This window comes from Myxine glutinosa, chromosome 2, assembly GCF_964187855.1.
Source record: "Myxine glutinosa chromosome 2, kmMyxGlut1.1, whole genome shotgun sequence".
NCBI lineage: Eukaryota > Metazoa > Chordata > Myxini > Myxiniformes > Myxinidae > Myxine > Myxine glutinosa.
The window spans coordinates 116,040,449-116,067,277 of NC_136262.1; the positions used below are offsets into that span (position 1 = coordinate 116,040,449).

Below are 26,829 nucleotides of genomic sequence, written 5' to 3' on the forward strand. Positions count from 1 at the left end.
TTGGGTCTTCGGGGTGTTTTGGGTCTTTGGGGTATTTTGCTTCCTCGGGGTATTTAAGGGTCTTTTGGGACTTCAGGGTGTTTTGGGTCCTCAGGGCCTTTTGGGGTATTTTGGGTCTTCGGGGTCTTGAAGGGTCTTTGGGGTATTTTGGTTCCTCGGGGTATTTGAGGGTCTTTTTGAGCCTCAGAGCCTTCAAGGGTATTTTGGGTCTTCGGGGTCTTTAAAGGTATTTTGCGTCTTCAGGGATCTTGGTGGTCGTAAGAGTCTTGGGGGACTTAAAGGGTCGTCAAAGGTCTGAGGGGTCTCAGCAGTCTAAACGTAATTAAGAGGGTGTTCATTTTATTTGAAGAAGAAGAGGTTTTGGTCGCATATAAACATACATAACCACATACGTTTGCTCTATTATAATAAGATATGTTATTACACGTAGGGTTTATGGCTCACCCTGGTAGGTCGATGGTATAAAGAAATCTTGTATAAACAGCTAAAACCATGTCCTGGGACTTATGACTCAACCTGTAGAGCGCATACCCCCACGAGACTGAAATGATATATTTTGTATACCCCTGATAGGCCAGATCTGGATCCGGACCTGAACCAAAATCTAATCGGCTTGTTCTCGTCACCAAGCCAACCCATCCACCAAGTTTTGTCATAATCCGTCCACAACTTTTTGAAACATCGTGCTATATAAAGTTTTAGGCCCCATCACTCAATGGTGAGGAATCATCAAAAAAAAAAACAACAAAAAAAACTTCTTGTATTCAGATCCAGATTCGGATGTTCACCAAAATCTAATAATTTCGTCCTCGTCACACACTCAATGTGTCGACCAAATTTCGTCCGAATCCGCCACCTACATTTTGAGATATCCTGTTCACAGACAAACAGATAAGGGTGAAAACATAACCTCCATCCACCTTCAGCAGTGGTAATAATCTACTTTCAAAACACCAGAGAAAACTTCACAGCATTGTTCAAACTTTTAGTTCTTTTCGAATACGTTATACAAAATCCAAAGGAGTGGGGGGGGGGGGGGGGGGGGCGGGGAGGGGGATGGAGGTCATGAAAAAGAAATATAACAATCAAATGTAATTTGTACATGTTTGTAAGTCATACATCATATAATAATACAGATATGAGCTTTCTGCAAAGAAAGGGCATTGTTGTTTACTTAATTATCCTGGAAAGGAACAACAGCAAAAGCAGGAAAACAGCGCCGGCCGAGTCCGTAGGATGCGGCGGTACCTGAACCGGGGTCCTTTCTCTTGCCAGGAAGGAAACGGTCTCTGTGTGAGCCGTCTCGGTATGTTTGAACTCCGCGTCTTTGTTCGACGAAAGAACTCGCGTCAAATACCATACGATACGATACATTATAACAATTCAATGAAGTGCTATGGTCGGCAGTTTGCAAAACACTTCAGAAATGTTATTCTATTAGTTTAATAAACATTTTTGTACAAATTAAGGAAGACGAGAAAGAGTGGGAAGTGCAACGTGGACAAACGTGCACATATCAAAAGGTACTTGCTAACGAAACAGACGTGGTTAATTTGTGGGATAAACCGCGAGAGGGATGCCATTTTCATTCACGCTTTACTCCATAACTAATGGGAATAGAAAACAGAGGGAATTGGGGACGAGAACTTAAAAATGATGATGGAGGTGCGGGCGAGAGGGAGGCGAGGGTGATAGATGGACGAGGAAGGCGTGGGCAGGAGAGGTCGGTCAGGACAATAGGTGGGAGAGAAAGGTTGTTGTTTTTTTTTAATGGTCTGTAGGGTGTTTGATAGGCTGCAGGCCCAACGACTGCAGTCGACTGATCTAATGTATTGTTTGTATGTTAGTGATGGTATTTCTTTGTGCTGTCTGAAGTCGGTGCCTGTTAATGCTTCAAGTGTGTTCAGCCTGGGTGTGCACGTTTTTTAATGTTTGTGATGTGATCTGAGAATGACATGGATGTGTTAAAAGTTATGCAGAGCATTTTTGTTTGGTGTGTGTGTGTGGAATAGGGATGGTGTTCAGTGTGATGTGTGGTGCAGCGTGATGTTCCTTGGCGTAATTTGTTAGAAGAGCGACTCGTGATTTTGAGGGGCCTACTTTTAGTCTGTTGACGGTGAGCCAGGTTTGTAGGGTGCTGAGGAAGGGTTGAAGTTGTGCTGTGGTGGTATTTATGCTGCTATGAGTAAAGATGATGGTTATATCGTCCGCAAATACTTATACATCCGCATATACCCTCCCATCTACTTTCTCAACAATCCTCTCCAAGAAGTTCTGTCACTCAAGTTTTTGGGTCTCACCATCTGCCATGATCTTTCCGGGGAAAACCACATTTCCAAGCTGTCCTCTAAAGCCAGTCGCCGACTGCGCATCCTCCGTCGTGTGAAGTCCTTCGTTGGCACCTCTGAGCTACTCACCACATACAAGGCTTACATCCACAGCTCAATGGAATACTGTTCCCCCCTCTGGGCTGGTGCTACTGCCTCATACCTAGCTCGGCTTCACGCTGTTGAAATCAAAGCTTTCAAAATCATTGGAATCTCGCGCGATGAAGCTAACTCTGAGGGCCTTTCTCTCTCTCACCGCAGGCAGGTTGGTGGTCTTTCTGTCTTCTACCGACTCCTCTCTGGCCTTGCTCCCCAGCCCTGTCTGTGCGCTGTCCCCGAAATACTCCTACAGGTCGCACAAGATCTGCCAGCAACCCTCTTCTGGTGAAACTGCCAAAATCAAGACTCTCTGCTCAGTGCTCACCTTCACTCTTTCATTCCTCTTTACTCCCGCCTCTGGAGCAAACTCCCTCACTCTCTTCAATCCCACTCCTCCCCCTCCAGGTCTTTAAAACAGCTGTTCACCACCATCTCTTATCTTCCCCCATCCAAAACCTTTATCTCTTCTACCCCCGTTAATTCACCCCAGATCCACTTTTTTGAAATACCAACTTCTTTCCTGGAAGTCCTAGCTGTGTCCATGCGTTTTATACCTCTCCCCCCTCCCCCTTCCCATGCCCCTCACCCCAAGCCCTCTCCCTCCCACAGATCTCCCGATGTCCCCGTTCTCTACTGTTGTACTTGTGTGCTTCCCTCTCTCTCCCCATCTTGTCTCCCGCTCCCTTTATTATGTTTTATGTGTCCGTTTTGTTTTTTGTGATTAATGTTAGCTCTTACATGAGCCTCAATCTTGTATATAAAAAAAAAAGAAAAAAAAAGAAGAGGCTATTTGTATGTTCTCGGGTGGTTGTGGAACGCCGTGCTGGAACAGATTAGTAACAGTGGGGGGAGAGGACTGAGCCTTGAGGGATTCCGTTGGGAAAGTATCGTGTGCGTGATGATCTGTCGTTAAAAATTACAAATGACTGTCTGCATGAGTATGTTTGTGTTGAGTATTTTGTTTGTGAGTAAGAGCTTTGGGAGTGTGTCAAATGCTTTGCTGATGTTTACTGTGGTGAGAATAGTGTGTTTTGGTGGTTATCTATTGTTGAAGCTTTCAAAGGTGTTTTGTGTGAGGTGTGTGAGGAGAGTGGTGGTTGAGTGGTTTGGTCTCAATCCGTGTTGGGTGCATGTGAGGGTTTGTGTGTGTACGTTTAAGGTGTTCTGTAACTTTGGAGGGTGTGCAAAGTCATGTGATATGTGGAGAGGAAGGTGAGAATGAGAGGTGGGAGAGGAAGGAGAGAACGAGAGACAGGCGAGGTAGGATGAAGAGGATGAGGGAGGCAGGAGAGTCTGAGAGGCTTACGGAGATAAAGCTAGAAATACGAAAGTGAAAGACGTTTCTAAAGACCAAGGTGTAATACTTGTGAAAAACGCACAGGTGAACACATGAGGACAAAAAATAACTGCGAATAATAATATGAATGCATTTTGTAAAAACAAGCACAAATTCATAAATATAGTTAGATACATGGGCAGAGTAAAGAACAAAAAAAAGGGATGAAAAAAGGGTTACGTGAACGGAGGGCGCGGCACACATGACGGGCGGCACACATGACGGGCGGTGCGCATGACATGAAAGAGAATTTAAGAAAGTAATGTGAGAATGAGATTATAATAAAGATGCAGGAAATTATTTTATGGTGAAGGCAATGAATGTTGATGAGTGAGTGTGCAAATATGATGAGGAAGTGGGGGAAAAAGGGACGGGATTCATCGTTCCCTAGAAAACCTGGAAGACATGAGGGCATGTTGAAAAGTAATCCCTCCTATTATTTTTCTCCAAATGAGGTATAGATATTGGAACTAAAACAAAGTGCAGTCTACACATTAGTTCTTCTCACCACTGGGTGTGAAGTTTTGTGATTCTGACATTAGATGTCTCAGTGCTACGTCAGTTAAGATGGCAGAAGGCAGCACGATGCTGTCAGTGCTGTGAAGGGCTGAAGATGAGATGACACAGGAGATGAGATGACTGACTGGAGATGAGATGACTGACTGGAGATGAGATGACTGACTGGAGATGAGATGACTGACTGGAGATGAGATGGCTGACTGGAGATGAGATGGCTGACTGGAGATGAGATGGCTGACTGGAGATGAAATGACTGACTGGAGATGAGATGACACAGGAGATGAAATGACTGACTGGAGATGAGATGACTGACTGGAGATGAGATGACTGACTGGTGATGAGATGACTGACTGGTGATGAGATGACTGACTGGTGATGTGATGACTGACTGGAGATGCGATGACTGACTGGAGATGCGATGACTGACTGGAGATGCGATGACTGACTGGAGATGCGATGACTGACTGGAGATGCGATGACTGACTGGAGATGCGATGACTGATTGGAGATGCGATGACTGACTGGAGATGCGATGACTGACTGGAGATGCGATGACTGACTGGAGATGCGATGACTGACTGGAGATGCGATGACTGACTGGAGATGCGATGACTGACTGGAGATGCGATGACTGACTGGAGATGCGATGACTGACTGGAGATGCGATGACTGACTGGAGATGAGACAACACAGGAGATGAAATGACTGAATGGAGAAGAGATGAGTTACTGGAAATGAGAGACAAGAGTTGGGTGCACCATTACGATAATGAGAGTAAAAGAGGGTCAATGGAGTACAGTCACAAAAGATCACCAAGTCCCGACTTGGTTCGGTCAGATTTTCATCTCTTCCCCAAACTTAAGGAACACCTTCGTGGGGAACATTTGTCTTCAAACAATGATGTCAAGGCCGCATCACAAAACTACTTGAACGTTGATAGAAACATATGGACTGCAATGGTGATCATGTTGAGAAATAAATATGCACCATGGTGGAATAAAGATGGATGTACGTATCTGTCTCCGTTTCTGTTTCATTCAAACATCTTTACCTGTTTTGGAGAAAAAGGATAGGAGGGATTACTTTTCAATACGCTCTCACATATGGTCGGTACCATTTGTGCTTTGTGGTCAGTGGATGGCTCTGAACATAATACTTCATGAAAAGCATATTAAAACAATTTTTAAAATGAAAATATAATTATTGAATTAATATAAAATAATGATTTTTTTCTGTAAAGGAGGGGGAGGGCAGAGTCCACACCCCTTGGGCCCGTTCCCTTGGATTCCCCTCTGAATGATGGTCACATCGGTAGGGAAACGTAACCAGAGTGTTGGCAATCATCTTGCCTTCTACTCCGTAAAACATCATGGGATCTTGGACGACACAAATGAAGTACAAGAGGATGAGACGGACAGCGTTAAAAAAAATACATGGAAATAATGATGTGCTTTGGGATGCGGCACCCCAGCATGCACAGCACCAGAATAACATATTTTGTGGCTTTTTAAATCCACGTGGATTTAAACTCGGAAAGGTCGGTGAGAAACACGTTGTCGGCCAATCCTGCCTCATGAGGGACCCAAACAAACGAAGTTTACAGATAATGCGAAGGACACATAGAGCAGGGAGGAGAGGGAGGGAGGGGTTGAAGAGGCCTAGAAGAGGGTGGACGGGAGAGCCCGGTAGGAAGAGGTAGAGGTGCCTGGCAGTCCTGAGGGACCGAAGTGGGGATCAGAGGCCCGAGGATGCTGGGAGGTGGTACGGTTGAGGCATTGTGCTTTGCCATGTGCTTGATGAGATACGTTTCCTGCAGGGAAGCGGGTAAAAGAGAACAATCGGGAATCATCACTCATTTATCATCAAGAGTTATGTTCATTTTAATTTTTTTGGATACTTCATTTTGATATATAAAGAGGAAGGAGAGTTATGTTTCAATGCAAACCAATTTGCTGGTTCAATAAAGTTACACTCATTATATTGTCAGTATGTTTTATCAATGCAGGTATCATTACAACAACACAACACAACAGGCATTTTAAGGCCATTTTCCCTGCAAGAGCGGGGGTTAGCCTTGGAGGTATCTTAGTTAGTTAGTTAGCAAGAGCAGGTATCATTACAGCAGTGGATAATAAAGTAAATAAATAAATAAATAGAATAATCATTTTCTATGTCACCTGTAAATACTCATCACAATTTTATATCTTTTGGAATTTTAACCTTAAATGTAAGAAATCAAGGAATTGTTATTTAATCAAAATAAAATGGAGGTGTGTGGAGGTGACCGAGGGGAGGTGTGTGGAGGTGACTGAAGGGAGGTATGTGGAAGTGAATGACGGACAGCGAGCGGAGGTTAACGACGGCAGATGTGTGCAGGTGAACGAAGAGAGGTGTGTGGAGGTGACCGAGGGGAGGTGTGTGGAGGTTAACGAGGGGCGGAGTGTGGTGGTGACCAAGAGGAGGTGATCAAGGGGAGGTGTGTGGAAGTGACCAAGGGGAGGTGTGTAGAAGTGACCGAGGAGAGGTGTGTAGAAGTGATCGAGGAGAGGTGTGTGGAGGTGAACGAGGGGAGGAGTGTGTTTGTTGATGATGTCGATTCTCCTCGGGCAATGATAGCATTGCCTTTCTATGGTTGGTACACACGGGTATGTGGTATAGACGGGGTGTCGCCACTCCTCTCCGTTTGTTAACGAGGGGAGGCAAGCGGAGGTTAACGAGGGGTGGCATGTGCAGGTGAACAAATGACAATACGTGGAGGTCCATGAAGGAGGCGCTAGAGGAATGCCATGAAGGGTGTGCAAGGAAGTGCCAGCAATAAAATATGAGAGAGAGTTCTTCTCCTCCTCCTACTCTTCCCTTTACAGGGGTGAGGTCCGATGGTACCAAGCTCCTGCCCTTCCTTGACTACGATCCTCCTCCACTCCGCTCTGTCCTCACCCAACTCTCTCCACCCTCCAACCACCTCCACCTTACTGAAATCCCTCTCCACACAATCCTCCCATCTCAACTGCTGTCTACCTCTTTTCCTCCGACCTTGTTCCCTCAACCTATCTGGTCTCTTTTCCATTCTCTCTTCCCCCATCCACACCAAATGGCCAGCCCATCTCAGCCGGTATTTCACCAATCTCCCCATCAAGCTCATCTGCACACATTCTCCTCTCTCAGTTCATCCATTCTCCTTCTATCCACCCTCTTCACTCCCGCAATCCTCCTGACCCAGTTGTTCTCACAAACCTGCAGCCTCTGTTCATGTCTCTCTGTCAGTGCCACCGTCTCCAGACCATAAAGGTAGGCCGGCGTTACACACGACCTCAGAACGTTCCCTTTCAATCTCCTTGAAATCATTGTGTCTGCCATTACACCCTCCACCCTCCTCCACACATTCACACCCACCTGAATCTTCCTCCGCACTTCTGCCTCTGAATTACCATCCCCAGTCACTGTTCCCCCCCAGATACTCAAACCTATTTCCTTGTCTGTTCTCCTTCACCTCTAACCTGATATTAATTTATTTTCTCTGCTGCCCGACCCACATCACCTCCATCTTCTCAATGCTCATTTTCAGCCCATGTTTTTCAAATGCCTTCTTCTACTCTCCCAGTACTTCCTGCATCTCCCGTCCTCTCTCCACCGCAACAGCCAGATCGTCCGCATACAATATCCTCCCCAGAATATCTTTCATGTTTACCTTCCTGCTTACCAATAAAAGCAATGAAGAGTGGAAAAGCGGGAGGGCCGACGGGAGTTGTGGGAGATATGTTGAAGGCAGCAGGAAGTTGGGGTGTGAAGAGAATGACAGAGATCTGTAATCTGGTGGTGAAAGAAGGCCGCATTCCAGTGGATTGGGAACTGAGTACCCTCGTCCCTCTATACAAGGGGAAAGGTGACCCTCTGGAGTGTGGCTCGTACCGAGCGATAAAGTTATTGGAGCATGGAATGAAGGTATTGGAAAGGGTGTTGGAGAGGAGGATAAGGAAGAAAGTGAAGATCGACGAAATGCAGTTTGGATTTATGCCAGGAAGAGGAACGACAGATGCGCTTTTCATTGTGAGGCAGTTGCAGGAGAAGTACATGGATAAGAGGAAGAAGTTGTTTTTTGGGTTTGTTGATCTGGAGAAAGCATTCGATAGGGTTCCACGCAAAGTATTGACATGGGCATTGAGGAAGTTAGGAGTGGAGGAATGGTTGATCAGAGTAGTGATGGCAATGTACAAAAGAGCACGCACAGCTGTAAGGATGAAGGACGGGAACAGTGGTGAGTTTGAGGTGAAGGTGGGAGTGCATCAGGGGTCGGTATTAAGTCCACTACTATTTGTAGCTGTGATGGAGGTGCTGGCTCAGACCGTAAAGGAGGGTTTACCGTGGGAGTTGTTGTATGCAGATGATCTGGTGTTGATTGCGGAAAGTATGGATGGACTGAAGGAAAAGATGAACAAGTGGAAGGAATGTATGGAGACAAAAGGTCTGAAGGTGAATATCGGAAAGACAAAGGTGATGGCAAGTGATAAAGCATGTGGTGAGGTGGAAAGAACTGGGAAGTGGCCGTGTGCTGTGTGCAGGAAGGGTGTCGGAGTGAACTCCATTCAATGTACAATGTGTGCTGAGTGGGTTCATCAAAAATGTAGTGGTCTGAGAGGGTCATTAACCAGTGTGGCAGCTACATTCAAATGTAAGGTGTGCACAGAGGGAGCTGCAGATGGAGGAAATGTTGAGTTGGATCTTGGAGATGGCGTGAAGCTGGAAGGTGTGAAAACATTTTGCTACCTCGGAGACATGCTGAATGGAGAAGGTGGATCAGATTCGGCAACGGTTGCTCGAGTGAGATGTGCATGGAAGAAGTTTCGGGAACTGAGTGGCGTGCTGATGAGGAGGAGAGTGTCGCTGAAGCTGAAGGGAAAGGTGTATGCTGCATGTGTGAGAAGTGTTATGATTTATGGGAGTGAGACATGGGTAATGAACGTAGAGCAGCAACGAAGGCTGGAAAGGGTGGAAATGCGAATGGTTCGATGGATGTGCGGAGTATCGTTGAGAGAGAGGAAGACAAATGATGAATTGCGAAAGATGATGGGAATATTGCCTGTGATTGATGCTGTGAAGAGGAACAGGTTGAGATGGTCTGGTCATGTATTGAGGAAGGATGAAAGTGACTGGTTGAGAAGAGTGATGGAAGTTAATGTAGAAGGAAGTAGAGGACGGGGAAGACCGAGAAAGACTTGGCTAAAGATGGTGGAAGAAGAAATGCGGGCAAGGGGGTTAACAAGGAGAGATGCAGAAAATAGGGCAAAATGGAGAAGATTGTCATGGGGACCGCAAGGCTAACCCCCGCTCTAGCAGGGAACATGGCCTTAAAATGCATGTTGTGTTGTTGTTGTTACCAGCTCCATCACCATGATAAACAGGAGTGCGCTGAGAGCACTTCCCTGCCTCAAACCGATGTTCATACTGAACTCCTCTGACATTCCAGGACCAACCAAAACTCTTCCCTTCCACCAAACTAACTTCTGCTTCCGTTACTACCACCCATCTCATTATTGCCATCACCATCTTTGACTTTCTCAGGACAGTGTCGTAGGCCTTCACCAGGTTCACGAATCCCAACAACATATCACCTTGCACCTCCAACCTCTTCTCCACCAGCTGTCTCAGCACGAGCATCCCATCTGTTGTGCCCCTACCCTTTCTGAACCCCTGCTGCTCTTCTCTGATCTCCTCCTCCTCCTCCTTCTTCTCCACTCTTCCTTATCCTCCCATTCAGAACCCTCTCCAGCACACCTTCACGACATGGACAAGGATTGTCATGCCCCGTACTTCCCCGGATCTTGAACATCCTCCTTCTCCTTCCATATCGGCACAATTAACCCTGTCCTCCACTCATCGGGAATTGACCCATCTCAACCTCTTCATCCACCTGTCTCTGACTTATCCTGCTGTAATTATCATTTATGTACACATCTCATTCATGCCTGGTGCCCTTCCCTTTTTCATCCTCTCCAATGCCGTCTACACTTCCTATTCCGTGATCTCCACCAACTCAACATAGCTCGGTAGCTCCAGCCCTCTGTTGCTTCCTTCCTGGTTCAACAGCCGTTTGAAATATCCTTCCCACACCTTCAATAGTGGACCCTTCTTTGCCACTAGCAGCGTGCCTCTATCCTCAATCACAGAGAGCAGAGTAAACTTACAATAGAGGAAAATAAATGACGTACCGAAGAGTAATGTCGTTGGCAAACAGAACAGCAGAAGGGTTTTGGCGGCCGAGAGGTTGGAGGACAGGCGTGGGCGCTCAAGGCCTCTGCGTCGGTGTAGGCCCGCAAGCAACGTCCACAGCGGAATGGACGCTCTTTGTTGTGTCTGCGTTGGTGAGACTACACACGAAGAGAAATCGCGAGGTAAAACAAGCCATCAAAATGAAGCAATGATCGAATAAACCAAAAAAACATGTGGTGATTGGTAATATTTCCAATATTCCATAAACGCAAACAAAATGCTGCCTCGTGCAATGCACAGGACACTATCTGCAAAACAAGTGCAGCAGCAGATCGTGCATCATCAAACGATTAGACCAATCAGCAAGAAGGGTCTAACTGGATCCCAATTGGGTTAACAATAGGAACCACATAGAGCGAGTGTTTGCAGAGAGCATTTGACAAGAGATGGTGTGTGTGGGTGGCGAGAGCATATGGTGAGAGGATTTCGGGAAGTGCATGGTTGTGGGGTGCAGACTATTGTGGGGAGGGGATCTTTGTGGTGAAGGGACCTTTGTGGGGAGTGGCCGGTGAGAAAGAGTCGGATAATAGTCAAGTACCTGGAGATTTGAGAGCTGAGTGAAGGATTTTCCACATCCAGGGTGGGAGCACAGATAGGGTCTCTCACCCGTATGGATCCTGGAGAGAAAATAGAGGACGCGACATTGAGAGGGACAAACTTAAAATAATGGACTTGACAAGCCTTAAAGGGAAAGGGGTCTATTGTCGAGTCTGCAGAGCATAGTTAATATATGTGAGGACCATCGGGTACAATGTGGACTGCAAATAGGCCATGGCTTCCAATATGACATCTTACTGCCTCCGTTAGGTCTTACTGCAAAAAACAAACTCCATTAGGCCTTACTGCAAAAAAAAAACTACTGCAAATGAGCTATGACCTCCTTAAAATAAAACAAAAGGCGTAAGGATGGTGCACAAGGCCCAATCTGAGGCGATGAGACATTCACAGACATGGAATCATCTCGTGTACGGTGCTTTATGAGAAGGATAGGCCAGAAGGTTCTGAGTTTACATTGGGCCATGTAGTCCGTTGAAGCGATTTTTATGTCGTAGCCTGTAGGGCAAACAGCGATTGTCTGTCCATATGTCCCCACAAACGTACACCAATTAGAGCTGAGGACGTGGTCACATGACAGGGGGACAAGCGTTTAGTAACCATTACAGTTGCATATTTTACCAAAAGGAAATATAACAAGTATTCTGAGTATTGCGCTGCAATACATGTCTCCTACCGGCAGTCTGTCGTCCAGAAAACTGTTGGGGCAGCCTGCACGTATTGCACTGTGTAAATTATATAATTACCAACTCACGGTCTGAGGTAACTCGGCTATAAATTATCCGATTTGCACCAAATAAAGTTCATGAATGGTTGCACAGTCCCCTACCTCTCACTAAAAGGGGGAAAAAAAATGTAAATCAGAGTTAAAATAAGCCCGCAAGGTCGCTCCGTGGAGCAGCCTGCACGTATTGCACTATGTGTGAATTATATAATTACCAACTCACGGTCTGAGGTAATTCGGCTAAACATTATCCAATTTGCACCAAATAAAGTTTATGAATGGTTGCACAGACCCCTACTTCTCACTAAAAGTGGAAACAGAATATAAATTGGAGTTAAAACAAGGAATATTAACAGCTTTGACTTACCGCACTCCAAATTATAGTCCGGAAAACTGTTGGGGAAATTACCAAAGTTCAAAGTGCCATAACTTTGTCAAAAATGATCGAAACGTCGTGAAGTTCGAACTTGATCTGTAACTTATCATGAGGAAACCATGTACCAAGTTTGAAATCATTAGCGTTAAGAGTTTAGAAAAAAAGTCCGGAAAGCTGTTCTTTGCATGGCAGACGGACAGACGGAGGGACGGAGTGCAAACCTATAGTCCCCTCCGGTGAACACCGGTGTGGGACTAATAACCTGTGGAACATTTTTGGGTTCTAGCAGGTGTCGTAAGGTAGGTAGGATGTTTCAGAAATTCCTCAATACAATGATGATTTTGAAATGTAATCGACACGGACCTTGCTCCGGAATCCGGAAGTGAACAGATGATAACGGTTCCCTGGTTTAATAATACCTCAATGCAATCGTGATTTAACATTATATTTACCTCCGCCACCAAAGGTGGATGGAGGTTATGTTTTCACCCCTGTATGTTTCTCTGTTTGTGAATATAATATCTCAAAAAGTTGTGGACAATTCGGACGAAATTTGGCAGAGATGTAGTGAAAGTAACAAGGACGAAATGTTTAGATTTTGGTGAAGATCCGGATTCGGATCCGGCTACTAGAATTTTTAAAAGTGATTCTTCACCATTGGGGGATAGGGCCAAAAACGATACGTGGCGGGATATCTGAAGAAGGTGTGGACGGATTTGGACGAAACTTGGTGGACAGGTTGGGTGTGTGTCAAGGACAAATAGATTCAATTTTGGTGAAGATCCGGAGCCAGATCCAGCTAGTAGAATTTATGGCCAACCAGTAGCCATGGCCTCAAAAGTGATTCTTCACCATTGAGTGATATGGCCAACCAGGCGGAGGTATGCTCTCTACTGAGTGCCGTTCTAGTTTTCTCTGCAACCGTTGGTCCGATTGACAGGAAATTTTCACCATAGGTGCACTCGAGGAAATTCTGCAGATTTTTAAATGATAATTGTGACGTCATAAGTCAAGTGGGACCGGCGCCATCTTGGAAAAAACGAAAAACTTTGCACCTCCACATCTCCAAAAGTACTGCATAGAAAGAATTGAGACATGGCTCATTGTAAAGAACTCTCCATGTGGAATAAAATATGTTAATGATGATGTCATAGGTGCCTCCATTATGATGTCATAATTCGACAAGTACAAAACTTAATCCGATCAAGATGAAATTTATTGAGCGTCATCTAGGGATAAATTGTTGAAGGGAAAAAATAAAATAATGATGACGTCATCGGTCAATGGTTCGGCCGCCATATTTGTTTTAACACAAAAGCCTTAAAAAACCAGTAAAAACACGACCTGGCGAGGATCTGCAAACTCTGATTTCTCTTTCTTGTTTGTGATTGGAATGATGAATGATGCTGTATGGAATTAAATTATAGAGAACGTGCTGTCAATGCCTGACATTTGACTAAAGGTGGCACAGGAATGTGGAATTTATTGGTTCATCATTTGCCATTCACCGTTTTTTTAAAGCAAGTCATTCATGAACCGGTCAAAAAAAACCAAATACTTACATTATTTGCTAACTGCTACCTGGTATCCCCACCTAGGTCAAACTATCCTCTTCAACTAAAGTATCAAACAAGCCTGGCTACGCTGCTGTTAGACGATCGGTCTTGCAGGTAGTCTATTGGTAAGATCGGTAAGACCAGGAAATGGTGCAGGTAGCCTATTGGTGAAACCCAAATCACCACCACATGTCAAATTGCCCCTTTCTCCCTTGAAAGGTCTCACTCACCGCGTGTGCTGCTGCAGGTGCGAGATCTGGCGGAAAGCTTTATCACAGTAGGCACAGGGGTACGGCTTGGCGCCAGAGTGTACCCTTAGGTGTTGGGCAAGGTACGACGTACAAACAAACGATTTGGGGCAGTGGGAGCAAGGGTGAGCTTTCATTTCCGTATGTGACTTGGCGTGCAGCTGCATGGTCGATTTGGACACAAAGGTCGAAGGACACACCTTGCAGCTGTAGAAGGGAGAATGAGGAAGAGGAGTAACAGCAGTAGAAGGAGAACAAAGCGAATTAAAATAAGAAATGGAAAGAAGAATACAAGGAGAAAAAAAACAACAACTAATAAATAACAAAAGGAATGTAGCTCCATACTCACCGATATGTCTTTGGCTGTTGTCTATCCCTCACTCCTCCACCCCCAGCTCTCTCCCCACCTTTCCCCCTCCCTCTGCCCCGACCCCGACCCATCCCAACCCCTCCACCGGGCCAACCAGCACCTCCTCCGACCTTCTCTCCACCCCCACCTGGAACCATGTTTGGAGGTGTAAGGGTGCCAGGGGAGGGGAGAAGAGGTGGTGGACGATCGAGGTGGTATGGCACTGGAGACAGGGTGAGATCGTGGGTGATGGAAAAAAGAACAAATGAGGTAAAAAAATTAAATCTTAAAATAAAACAATAAAGTGAGTAATAAAGTAGGAATAAGCACACATATTATTGAACAGATCTTGCAGTAGCAAATTTGTACACCTATGTACCGGCAGCAATGGTGGCCATAGAAGCTGTTGTCATAGCAACCGATGCTGAAGATGGAGCCGAGCTGGCAGCAACAATGGGAGGCAGGTTGTCTGTCGCCATGGAAATGGCTGGCATCATGTTGCTGGTTGCCATGGCGATTGGGGGTGACATGCTGGCTGCCATGGCAACTGTTGGTGCCATGCAGGCTGCCATGGCAACTGTTGGTGGCATGCTCGCTGCCATGGCAACTGCAGATGCTGAAGAGGCTGGCCCACATTCCCCCTTTTCTGGTTTCTCTCCAAACTGTTTCAGTTGTTTCAGCAGAAGAAGATTGTCGAGCTGAATGAAACAAACACACACAGACACGCACACTACTATCATTTTCACTCATAGTATCATAAGTGCAGTACAGTATCGGAATGCATACATGATCACGTGATGAATTAGAGTGAAAACTCTGACGTTTACTCTGACCCGTTACAGTCCAGTTAAACTATCAACATTAACATTAAGCTAAAAAACACAAAAAAAACAACAACAATTGCAACAACAACAACAAGCAAATTGAACTCCAATGTCATTTTGCATCCTCATCGTCAGTTACCTGGTCAAACAATTTACCTGGTTGGCGGCGGATGGGCCGTGCGGCCAGAAGTACAAGCCACCGTAGGCCGGTTCTCCCATGGTGTCTGTGTGAGGTTTCAGGATGCTGGGAGATGAGCAAAGGGAAGTTTATTAACTTGAAATGAGTTTAAAATACGTCATACTTGCACTTTTTGGTCATCTCTTTAAATTGACTCATCCATTCCTCATGAACACCTGGTCCCCATGGTGGACCCGACAGCTGCAGAGTTTGCGATTTCAAGGCCATTTGTTAAGCAGGCGGCACAGAAAAGCCATGATGGTGCCCATCATGTTAGGAGACCAAACTATGGTGGCATTTAGTCCGTGGTTGGGTGACCACCGCAGGAAGATTAAATCCGGTGCTTGATAATTATCTTTGCTTATCTTGTGTCCTGCACGTTCTTAGAACTCCAGCCATCAATGGTGGCTCACGTATCAAGCTGTAAAACAACTTTATTATGAACTCCGAGTCATAAACCTGAACTCTTGAGAACCTCTCGAGGGAGTTTACAAAGTTGCTGGGGTTAAGGGTCCACTCTCGGATATTGATTAAGGGACAACTGTGGGCCATCAGTTTCACGATCAGTTCAGGGTCCACTCTAGGATATTGATTAAGGGACAACTGTGGGCTATCAGTTTCACGATCAGTTCAGGGTCCACTCTAGGATATTGATTAAGGGACAACTGTGGGCTATCAGTTTCACTATCAATTAAGGATCAACTGTGGGCTGTCGGGTCAGGATCAAATGTGGGTTATTGATTAAGGATCAACTGCGGGCTATCACTATTAGTTTCACTACTGATTAAGGATCAACTGCGGGCTATCACTATCAGTTTCACTATTGATTAAGGATCAACTGCGGGCTGTCACTATCAGTTTCACTATTGATTAAGGATCAACTGCGGGCTATCACTATCAGTTTCACTATTGATTAAGGATCAACTGTGGGCTTTCACTATCAGTTTCACTATTGATTAAGGATCACGTACCTGCGGGCTGTCACTATCAGTTTCATTATTGATTAAGGATCAACTGCGGGCTATCATGATCAGTTTCATTATTGATTAAGGATCAACTGCGGGCTATCACTATTAGTTTCACTATTGATTAAGGATCAACTGCGGGCTATCACTATCAGTTTCATTATTGATTAAGGATCAACTGCGGGCTATCACGATCAGTTTCATTATTGATTAAGGATCAACTGCGGGCTATCACGATCAGTTTCACTATTGATTAAGGATCACCTGCGGGCTGTCACTATCAGTTTCATTATTGATTAAGGATCAACTGCGGGCTATCACGATTAGTTTCATTATTGATTAAGGATCAACTGTAGGCTATCGCTATCAGTTTCACTATTGATTAAGGATCAACTGCGGGCTATCACGATCAGTTTCATTATTGATTAAGGATCAACTGTAGGCTATCGCTATCAGTTTCACTATTGATTATGGATCAACTGTAGGCTATCACTGTCAATTTCCCTATTGATTAAGGATCAACTGTGGGCTATCACTATCAGTTTCACTATTAAGGATCAACTGCGGGCTATCACTATCAGTTTCATTATTGATTAAGGATCAACTGTGGGCTATCACTATCAGTTTCACGATTAAGGATCAACTGCGGGCTATCACTATCAGTTTCCCTATTGATTAAGGATCAACTGTGGGCTATCACTATCAGTTTCATTATTAAGGATCAACTGCGGGCTATCACGATCAGTTTCATTATTGATTAAGGATCAACTGTAGGCTATCGCTATCAGTTTCACTATTGATTATGGATCAACTGTAGGCTATCACTATTAGTTTCATTATTGATTAAGGATCAACTGTAGGCTATCGCTATCAGTTTCCCTATTGATTAAGGATCAACTGTGGGCTATCACTATCAGTTTCCCTATTGATTATATGGATCAACTGCGGGCTATCACTATCAGTTTCATTATTGATTAAAGATCAACTGTAGGCTATCACTATCAGTTTCACTATTGATTAATGGATCAACTGTAGGCTATCACTGTCAGTTTCACTATTGATTATATGGATCAACTGTGGGCTATCACTATCAGTTTCACTATTAAGGATCAACTGCGGGCTATCACTATCAGTTTCATTATTGATTAAGGATCAACTGTAGGCTATCACTATCAGTTTCATTATTGATTAAGGATCAACTGTAGGCTATCACTATCAGTTTCCCTATTGATTATATGGATCAACTGCGGGCTATCACTATCAGTTTCACTATTAAGGATCAGTTTCACTATTAAGGCTATCACTATCAGTTTCATTATTGATTATGGATCAACTGCAGGCTGTCACTATCAGTTTCATTATTGATTAAGGATCAACTGCGGGCTGTCACTACCAGTTTCATTATTGATTAAGGATCAACTGCGGGCTATCACTATCAGTTTCATTATTGATTAAGGATCAACTGCGGGCTATCACTATCAGTTTCACTATTGATTAATGGATCAACTGTGGGCTATCACTATCAGTTTCACTGTTGATTATGGATCAACTGTAGGCTATCACTATCAGTTTCCCTATTGATTATATGGATCAACTGCGGGCTATCACTATCAGTTTCATTATTGATTAAAGATCAACTGTCGGCTATCGCTATCAGTTTCACTATTGATTAATGGATCAACTGTAGGCTATCACTGTCAGTTTCATTATTGATTAAGGATCAACTGTAGGCTATCGCTATCAGTTTCACTATTGATTAAGGATCAACTGCGGGCTATCACGATCAGTTTCATTATTGATTAAGGATCAACTGTAGGCTATCGCTATCAGTTTCACTATTGATTATGGATCAACTGTAGGCTATGACTGTCAGTTTCACTATTGATTAAGGATCAACTGTAGGCTATCACTATCAGTTTCACTATTGATTAAAGATCAACTGCGGGCTATCACGATCAGTTTCATTATTGATTAAGGATCAACTGTAGGCTATCGCGATCAGTTTCACTATTGATTATGGATCAACTGTAGGCTATCACTGTCAGTTTCCCTATTGATTAAGGATCAACTGTGGGCTATCAATATCAGTTTCACTATTAAGGATCAACTGCGGGCTATCACTATCAGTTTCATTATTGATTAAGGATCAACTGTGGGCTATCACTATCAGTTTCACTATCAAGGATCAACTGCGGGCTATCACTATCAGTTTCCCTTTTGATTAAGGATCAACTGTGGGCTATCACTATCAGTTTCACTATTAAGGATCAACTGCGGGCTATCACGATCAGTTTCATTATTGATTAAGGATCAACTGTAGGCTATCGCTATCAGTTTCACTATTGATTATGGATCAACTGTAGGCTATCACTGTCAGATTCCCTATTGATTAACGATCAAGTGCGGGCTATCACTATTAGTTTCATTATTGATTAAGGATCAACTGTAGGCGTTCGCTATCAGTTTCACTGTTGATTATATGGATCAACTGCGGGCTATCACTATCAGTTTCATTATTGATTAAAGATCAACTGTAGGCTATCGCTATCAGTTTCACTATTGATTAATGGATCAACTGTAGGCTATCACTGTCAGTTTCACGATTGATTATATGGATCAACTGTGGGCTATCACTATCAGTTTCACTATTAAGGATCAACTGCGGGCTATCACTATCAGTTTCATTATTGATTAAGGATCAACTGCGGGCTGTCACTATCAGTTTCATTATTGATTAAGGATCAACTGCGGGCTATCACTATCAGTTTCACTATTGATTAATGGATCAACTGTGGGCTATCACTATCAGTTTCACTATTAAGGATCAACTGCGGGCTATCACTATCAGTTTCATTATTGATTATGGATCAACTGCGGGCTGTCACTGTCAGTTTCATTATTGATTAAGGATCAACTGCGGGCTGTCACTATCAGTTTCATTATTGATTAAGGATCACCTGCGGGCTATCACTATCAGTTTCATTATTGATTATGGATCAACTGCGGGCTGTCACTGTCAGTTTCATTATTGATTAAGGATCAACTGCGGGCTATCACTATCAGTTTCATTATTGATTAATGGATCAACTGTGGGCTATCACTATCAGTTTCATTATTGATTAAGGATCAACTGCGGGCTATCACTATCAGTTTCATTATTGATTAAGGATCAACTGCGGGCTGTCACTATCAGTTTCATTATTGATTAAGGATCAACTGCGGGCTATCACTATCAGTTTCATTATTGATTATGGATCAACTGCGGGCTGTCACTGTCAGTTTCATTATTGATTAAGGATCAACTGCGGGCTATCACTATCAGTTTCACTATTGATTAATGGATCAACTGTGGGCTATCACTATCAGTTTCACTATTAAGGATCAACTGCTGGCTATCACTATCAGTTTCATTATTGATTATGGATCAACTGCGGGCTGTCACTATCAGTTTCATTATTGATTAATGGATCAACTGTAGGCTATCACTGTCAGTTTCACTATTGATTATATGGATCAACTGTGGGATATCACTATCAGTTTCACTATTAAGGATCAACTGCGGGCTGTCACTATCAGTTTCATTATTGATTAAGGATCAACTGCGGGCTATCACCATGAGTTTTTTTTTTTGTTTTTTGTATACTGAATCGAGGCTCGTGAAAGAGCTAACAATTTCATGTTGTTTTTGTTTTCATTGTTGTTTTCTTTCATGTCATGAAAGAGCGAACAAAGTTTCACTGTTGATTAAGGATCAACTGCGGGCTATCACGATCAGTTTCACTATTGATTACGGATCAACTGCGGGCTATCACGATCAGTTTCACTATTGATTACGGATCAACTGCGGGCTATCACGATCAGTTTCACTAATGATTACGGATCAACTGCGGGCGATTGGTTTATTTATTTATTTATTTACAGAATCGAGGCTCGTGTGCGAGCTCACACATTAAACATGAAATCATGCACAGACACATAAAACATATAATGAAGGGAGCGGGAGACAAGATGGGGAGAGAAGGGGAAGCACATAAACACAACATTTGAGAGCAGGGCGATGTGTGGGAGGGAGAGGGCTTGGGGGGAGGAGGCGTGGGAAGGGGGGGGGGGGGTGGTGGGAGAAGTATAAAACACAAGGACACCAAGGACTTCCAGGACAGAAATGTTGGTATTTCAAAAAAGTGGAATTGGGGTGAAATTAGCGGGGGTAGAAAAGATCAAGGTTTTGGATGGGGGAAGATAAGAGATGGGGGGAAGATAAGAGATGGTGGTGAACAGCTGTTTTAAAGACCTGGAGGGTGGAGTGGGATTGAAGAGAGTGAGGGAGTTTGTTCCAGAGGCAGGAGAAAAGAGGAATGAAGGAGTGAAGGTGAGCAGAGAGTCTTGATTTTGGCAGTTTCATCAGAAGAGGGTTGCTGGCAGATCTTTTGTGTCCTGCAGGAATATTTGGAGGACAGAGCACAGACAGAGAAGGAGGAGTTAGGCTGGAGAGGAGTCGGTAGAAGACGGAAAGACCACCAACCTGTCTGCGATGAGCGAGTGAAAGGCCCTCAAAATCAGCTTAATCACGGGAGATTCCAATGATTCTGAAAGCTTTGGTTTCAACAGCGTGAAGCCAAGCTAGGTGTGAGGCAGGTGCACCAGCCCTGAGGGGAGAGCAGTATTCCATCAAGCTGTGGATGAAAACTTTGGACTTTGGAAGCAGTGAGGAGCTCAAAAGTGCCAAGGAAGGACTTCACACGACGGAGGATGCCCAGTCGGTGACTGGCTTTGGAGGCCAGCTTGGAAATGTGGTTTTCCCAGGAAAGATTATGGCAGATCGTGAAACCCAAAAGCTTGAGTGACAGAACTTCCTCGAGGGGATTGTTGAGAAAGTAGATGGGAAGGCTTTCCAGACGAAAGAAAGTAGGGGTATTTTCGGAGAGAGATAGTGAGAGTGTCAGATTTGTCAGAATCACAAGACATGTTCCACTTGTTTGACCAGTCTGTGATTTTGTCCAGGTCTGCAGAGTGAAGAAGCTGCAGACTGCCGATCTGAGGGATGAGATCTGGAGCGGCAGAGAGTGGAGTCATCAGCAAAGAAAAAGAGGGGATTTTCCAGAGAATCGGAAAGATCATTAATAAACAGCAGAAAAAGCAAAGGGCCCACCCAGAACAGTGCCTTGAGGAACTCCAGCCTGGACAGCAAGGGGAGGTGAGAGAATTCCATGCAGGGCCACACGTTGCCTTCGACCAGAGAGGACGTCGGCAAGAACTTCATGATCTACTGCATTAAGGATCTACTGCGGGCTATTGGTTAAAGTTCCACTGTGGCTATCTGTTAAGGGTGCACTGTGGCTATCAGTTAACGGTCCACTGTGGCTATCAGTTAAGGGTCCACTGTGGCTATCAGTTAAGGGTCCACTGTGGCTATCAGTTAAGGGTCCACTGTGGCTATCAGTTAAGGGTCCACTGTGGCTATCAGTTAAGGGTCCACTGTGGCTATCAGTTAAGGGTCCACTGTGGCTATCAGTTAAGGGTCCACTGTGGCTATCAGTTAAGGGTCCACTGTGGCTATCAGTTAAGGGTCCACTGTGGCTATCAGTTAAGGGTCCACTGTGGCTATCAGTTAAGGGTCCACTGTGGCTCTCAGTTAAGGGTCCACTGTGGCTATCAGTTAAGGGTCCACTGCGGCTATCAGTTAAGGGTCCACTGCGGCTATCAGTTAAGGGTCCACTGCGGCTATCAGTTAAGGGTCCACTGCGGCTATCAGTTAAGGGTCTACTGCGGCTATCAGTTAAGGGTCCACTGCGGCTATCAGTTAAGGGTGCACTGTGGCTATCAGTTAAGGGTCCACTGTGGCTATCAGTTAAGGGTCCACTGTGGCTATCAGTTAAGGGTCCACTGTGGCTATCAGTTAAGGGTCCACTGTGGCTATCAGTTAAGGGTCCACTGTGGCTATCAGTTAAGGGTGCACTGTGGCTATCTGTTAAGGGTCCACTGTGGCTATCTGTTAAGGGTCCACTGTGGCTATCTGTTAAGGGTCCACTGTGGCTATCTGTTAAGGGTCCACTGTGGCTATCTGTTATGGGTCCACTGTGGCTATCAGTTAAGGGTCCACTGTGGCTGTCAGTTAAGGGTCCACTGTGGCTATCAGTTAAAGGTCCACTGTGGCTATCAGTTAAAGGTCCACTGTGGCTATCTGTTAAGGGTCCACTGTGCACTATCGGTTATGGGTCCACTGTGCACTATCGGTTAAGGGTCCACTGTGCACTATCGGTTAAGGGTCCACTGTGGCGATCTGTTAAGGGTCCACTGTGGCTATATGTTAAGGGTCCACTGTGGCTATCTGTTAAGGGTCCACTGTGGCTATCTGTTAAGGGTCCACTGTGGCTATCTGTTAAGGGTCCACTGTGGCTATCTGTTAAGGATCCACTGTGGCTATCTGTTAAGGGTCCACTGCGGCTATCTGTTAAGGGTCCACTGTGGCTATCAGTTAAGGGTGCACTGTGGCTATCAGCTAAGGGTCCACTGTGGCTATCAGTTAAGGGTCCACTGTGGCTATCAGTTAAGGGTCCACTGTGGCTATCAGTTAAGGGTCCACTGTGGCTATCAGTTAAGGGTCCACTGTGGCTATCAGTTAAGGGTCCACTGTGGCTATCTGTTGAGGGTCCACTGTGGCTATCTGTTGAGGGTCCACTGTGGTTATCTGTTGAGGGTCCACTGTGGCTATCTGTTGCGGGTCCACTGTGGCTATCAGATAAGGGTCCACTGTGGCTATCAGTTAAGGGTCCACTGTGGCTATCAGTTAAGGGTCCACTGTGGCTATCAGTTAAGGGTCCACTGTGGCTATCGGTTAAGGGTCCACTGTGGCTATCGGTTAAGGGTCCACTGTGGCTATCGGTTAAGGGTCCACTGTGGCTCTCTGTTAAGGGTCCACTGTGGCTATCAGTTAAGGGTCCACTGTGGCTATCAGTTAAGGGTCCACTGTGGCTATCGGTTAAGGATCCACTGTGGCTCTCTGTTAAGGGTCCACTGTGGCTCTCTGTTGAGGGTCCACTGTGGCTCTCTGTTGAGGGTCCACTGTGGGGTGTCGGTTAAGGGTCCACCGTGGGCTTTTGGTTTCAATAATCAACAGCAATGTGCGGTTTGTAATCCAATTGTCCACACCCTTTTAGGGTAGACGAGTGTACAGACAGTGATGAGATTACGCGCAAAGGGACACAATGAACCACGTGTCCGCCTGGGTCGATCCCCGCTTTAATTCATGCCTCCCCTCGAGTGCGATGGACGCGGCGAGTGTATCAGGTCTAAAGGTGAATTTGTCCAACGGCCGCACAAGGATCCTCTGTCACGGACACGCAGACAAATCGCGCTCTTTAACCACCGCACACACGTCCAGGTAAGTGTCGATCCAGCGCTACGTCCTCCCCAACATACGAATTCCAGACATTGCGCCCGACGCGCGTTCTTCGATATTAATTAATACATCGGCCGCATTCCAGGTGCAGACATTTCTTTGTCTATCTACTGGTCAGTTCCGCTTATTGTGGACGACTGTCCCCTTCCCCTCCCCCCCGTCACTCCGGAACAAGGGACATACGCCGGGCATTGAAGCCGACAGAGACAAAAGGAAGGGAAAAAAGAGAGAAAAGAAAAAAGAACGAAGAGAAAAAAGAAAAAAAGAAAAAAGACAACCTGGGCCGAGCTGTCGTGACGTCAGCATCGTTGGAGTCGGAAACGGAAATACGTCACTTCCGCAAACGGCATGGACGCCGGACACCACGCACTTTTTTTTTTTTACATCCTTACCGTGAATAAAAGAGCTTGTGCGTCTGACGTCACCTCATTTACGATCCGCCATCTTGGAGTCCAAGCCAACAAAGTGACGCGACAACTGGGCTGCGTCATTGTGTTTCTATTTGTTAAAATGGTGATTTTTTTTTGTGCTGTATTTTATTATTTTCGGCAATCGGGCCGATAGGGAGGATTGGTTATCGTATCATAAACTGCCTCCAAGCAACAACATAAATATTCATATACAGAGATTAGAGGCTTGTCTGAGTTATAGAGGACGTTCAAGATAAGACTAAGAGGGACTGGGAATGAGATTGTCACAGTCGTCAAGGAAAACGACAAATTTGTCTTTTATTTTTCACTTCCTAATTTTGTACACGGTACGTGTGTATAGATGGTACAGAGGTAGCACACTCACCTTTCAGCGATCTAGTCCGGGTTCGATTCCCGTCTCCACTATAAACTCTGATTGGTGCTTCCGGTGCAGGCAGGGTGTTATATTACAGGCTGGGTGTCAGGGTGTTACATTACAGGCTGGGTGTTAGGGTGCAGAGAGGGTGTTACATTACAGGCTGGGTGTTAGGGTGCAGACAGGGTGTTACATTACAGGCTGGGTGTTAGGGTACAGACAGGGTGTTACATTACAGGCTGGGTGTTAGGGTGCAGACAGGGTGTTACATTACAGGCTGGGTGTTAGGGCGCAGAGAGGGTGTTACATTACAGGCTGGGTGTTAGGGCACAGACAGGGTGTTACATTACAGGCTGGGTGTTAGGGCGCAGAGAGGGTGTTACATTACAGGCTGGGTGTTAGGGTGCAGAGAGGATGTTACATTACAGGCTGGGTGTTAGGGTGCAGAGAGGATGTTACATTACAGGCTGGGTGTTAGGGCGCAGAGAGGGTGTTACATTACAGGCTGGGTGTTAGGGCGCAGAGAGGGTGTTACATTACAGGCTGGGTGTTAGGGCGCAGAGAGGATGTTACATTACAGGCTGGGTGTTAGGGTGCAGAGAGGGTGTTACATTACAGGCTGGGTGTTAGGGCGCAGAGAGGGTGTTACATTACAGGCTGGGTGTTAGGGTGCAGAGAGGGTGTTACATTACAGGCTGGGTGTTAGGGTCCAGAGAGGGTGTTACATTACAGGCTGGGTGTTAGGGTCCAGAGAGGGTGTTACATTACAGGCTGGGTGTTAGGGCGCAGAGAGGGTGTTACATTACAGGCTGGGTGTTAGGGCGCAGAGAGGATGTTACATTACAGGCTGGGTGTTAGGGCGCAGAGAGGATGTTACATTACAGGCTGGGTGTTAGGGTGCAGACAGCATCTTACATTACAGGCTGGGTGTTAGGGTGCAGACAGCATCTTACATTACAGGCTGGGTGTTAGGGTGCAGACAGCATCTTACATTACAGGCTGGGTGTTAGGGTGCAGACAGCATCTGACATTACAGGCTGGGTGTTAGGGTGCAGACAGCATCTGACATTACAGGCTGGGTGTTAGGGTGCAGACAGCATCTGACATTACAGGCTGGGTGTTAGGGTGCAGACAGGGTGTTACATTACAGGCTGGGTGTTAGGGTGCAGACAGGGTGTTACATTACAGGCTGGGTGTTAGGGTGCAGACATCATCTTACATTACAGGCTGGGTGTTAGGGTGCAGACAGGGTGTTACATTACAGGCTGGGTGTTAGGGTGCAGACAGGGTGTTACATTACAGGCTGGGTGTTAGGGTGCAGACAGCATCTTACATTACAGGCTGGGTGTTAGGGTGCAGACAGCATCTTACATTACAGGCTGGGTGTTAGGGTGCAGACAGCATCTTACATTACAGGCTGGGTGTTAGGGTGCAGACAGCATCTTACATTACAGGCTGGGTGTTAGGGTGCAGACAGCATCTTACATTACAGGCTGGGTGTTAGGGTGCAGACAGGGTGTTACATTACAGGCTGGGTGTTAGGGTGCAGACAGCATCTTACATTACAGGCTGGGTGTTAGGGTGCAGACAGGGTGTTACATTACAGGCTGGGTGTTAGGGTGCAGACAGGGTGTTACATTACAGGCTGGGTGTTAGGGTGCAGACAGGGTGTTACATTACAGGCTGGGTGTTAGGGTGCAGACAGGGTCTTACATTACAGGCTGGGTGTTAGGGTGCAGACAGCATCTTACATTACAGGCTGGGTGTTAGGGTGCAGACAGCATCTTACATTACAGGCTGGGTGTTAGGGTGCAGACAGCATCTTACATTACAGGCTGGGTGTTAGGGTGTAGACAGGGTGTTACATTACAGGCTGGGTGTTAGGGTGCAGACAGGGTGTTACATTACAGGCTGGGTGTTAGGGTGCAGACAGCATCTTACATTACAGGCTGGGTGTTAGGGTGCAGACAGCATCTTACATTACAGGCTGGGTGTTAGGGTGTAGACAGGGTGTTACATTACAGGCTGGGTGTTAGGGTGCAGACAGGGTGTTACATTACAGGCTGGGTGTTAGGGTGCAGACAGGGTGTTACATTACAGGCTGGGTGTTACATTACAAGCTCGGTGTTAGGGTGCAGACAGGGTGCCCCACAAATATACATAGACATAGACAGACAGACAGACTCACATGGTTTCGGTTAACAAGCCACCATTAAACTACAGAAGGAACCTTCTATGAAACATACCATTATTTTGAATGAACCATTAATTGAATGAAACGGCAAAAAAAAAAAAAAAAAAACTTTGTGGAAAATCTGCCA

General features: G+C 45.4%; 1 protein-coding gene across 1 annotated transcript; it reads right to left on the bottom strand.

Moving 5' to 3' along the window:
- Positions 1 to 5,513: 5,513 nt before the first annotated feature.
- Positions 5,514 to 24,035, bottom strand: LOC137422304 (uncharacterized). Its single transcript, XM_068109056.2, has 8 exons — positions 24,001 to 24,035; positions 15,337 to 15,424; positions 14,736 to 15,054; positions 14,357 to 14,579; positions 13,990 to 14,214; positions 11,087 to 11,165; positions 10,488 to 10,646; positions 5,514 to 6,091 (listed from the first exon to the last, which is right to left on the bottom strand). Exons 2-8 carry the CDS (start codon positions 15,397 to 15,399, stop codon positions 5,879 to 5,881), a joined length of 1,281 nt encoding a protein of 426 aa, XP_067965157.1. The 5' UTR covers positions 15,400 to 15,424; positions 24,001 to 24,035; the 3' UTR covers positions 5,514 to 5,878.
- Positions 24,036 to 26,829: the final 2,794 nt, after the last annotated feature.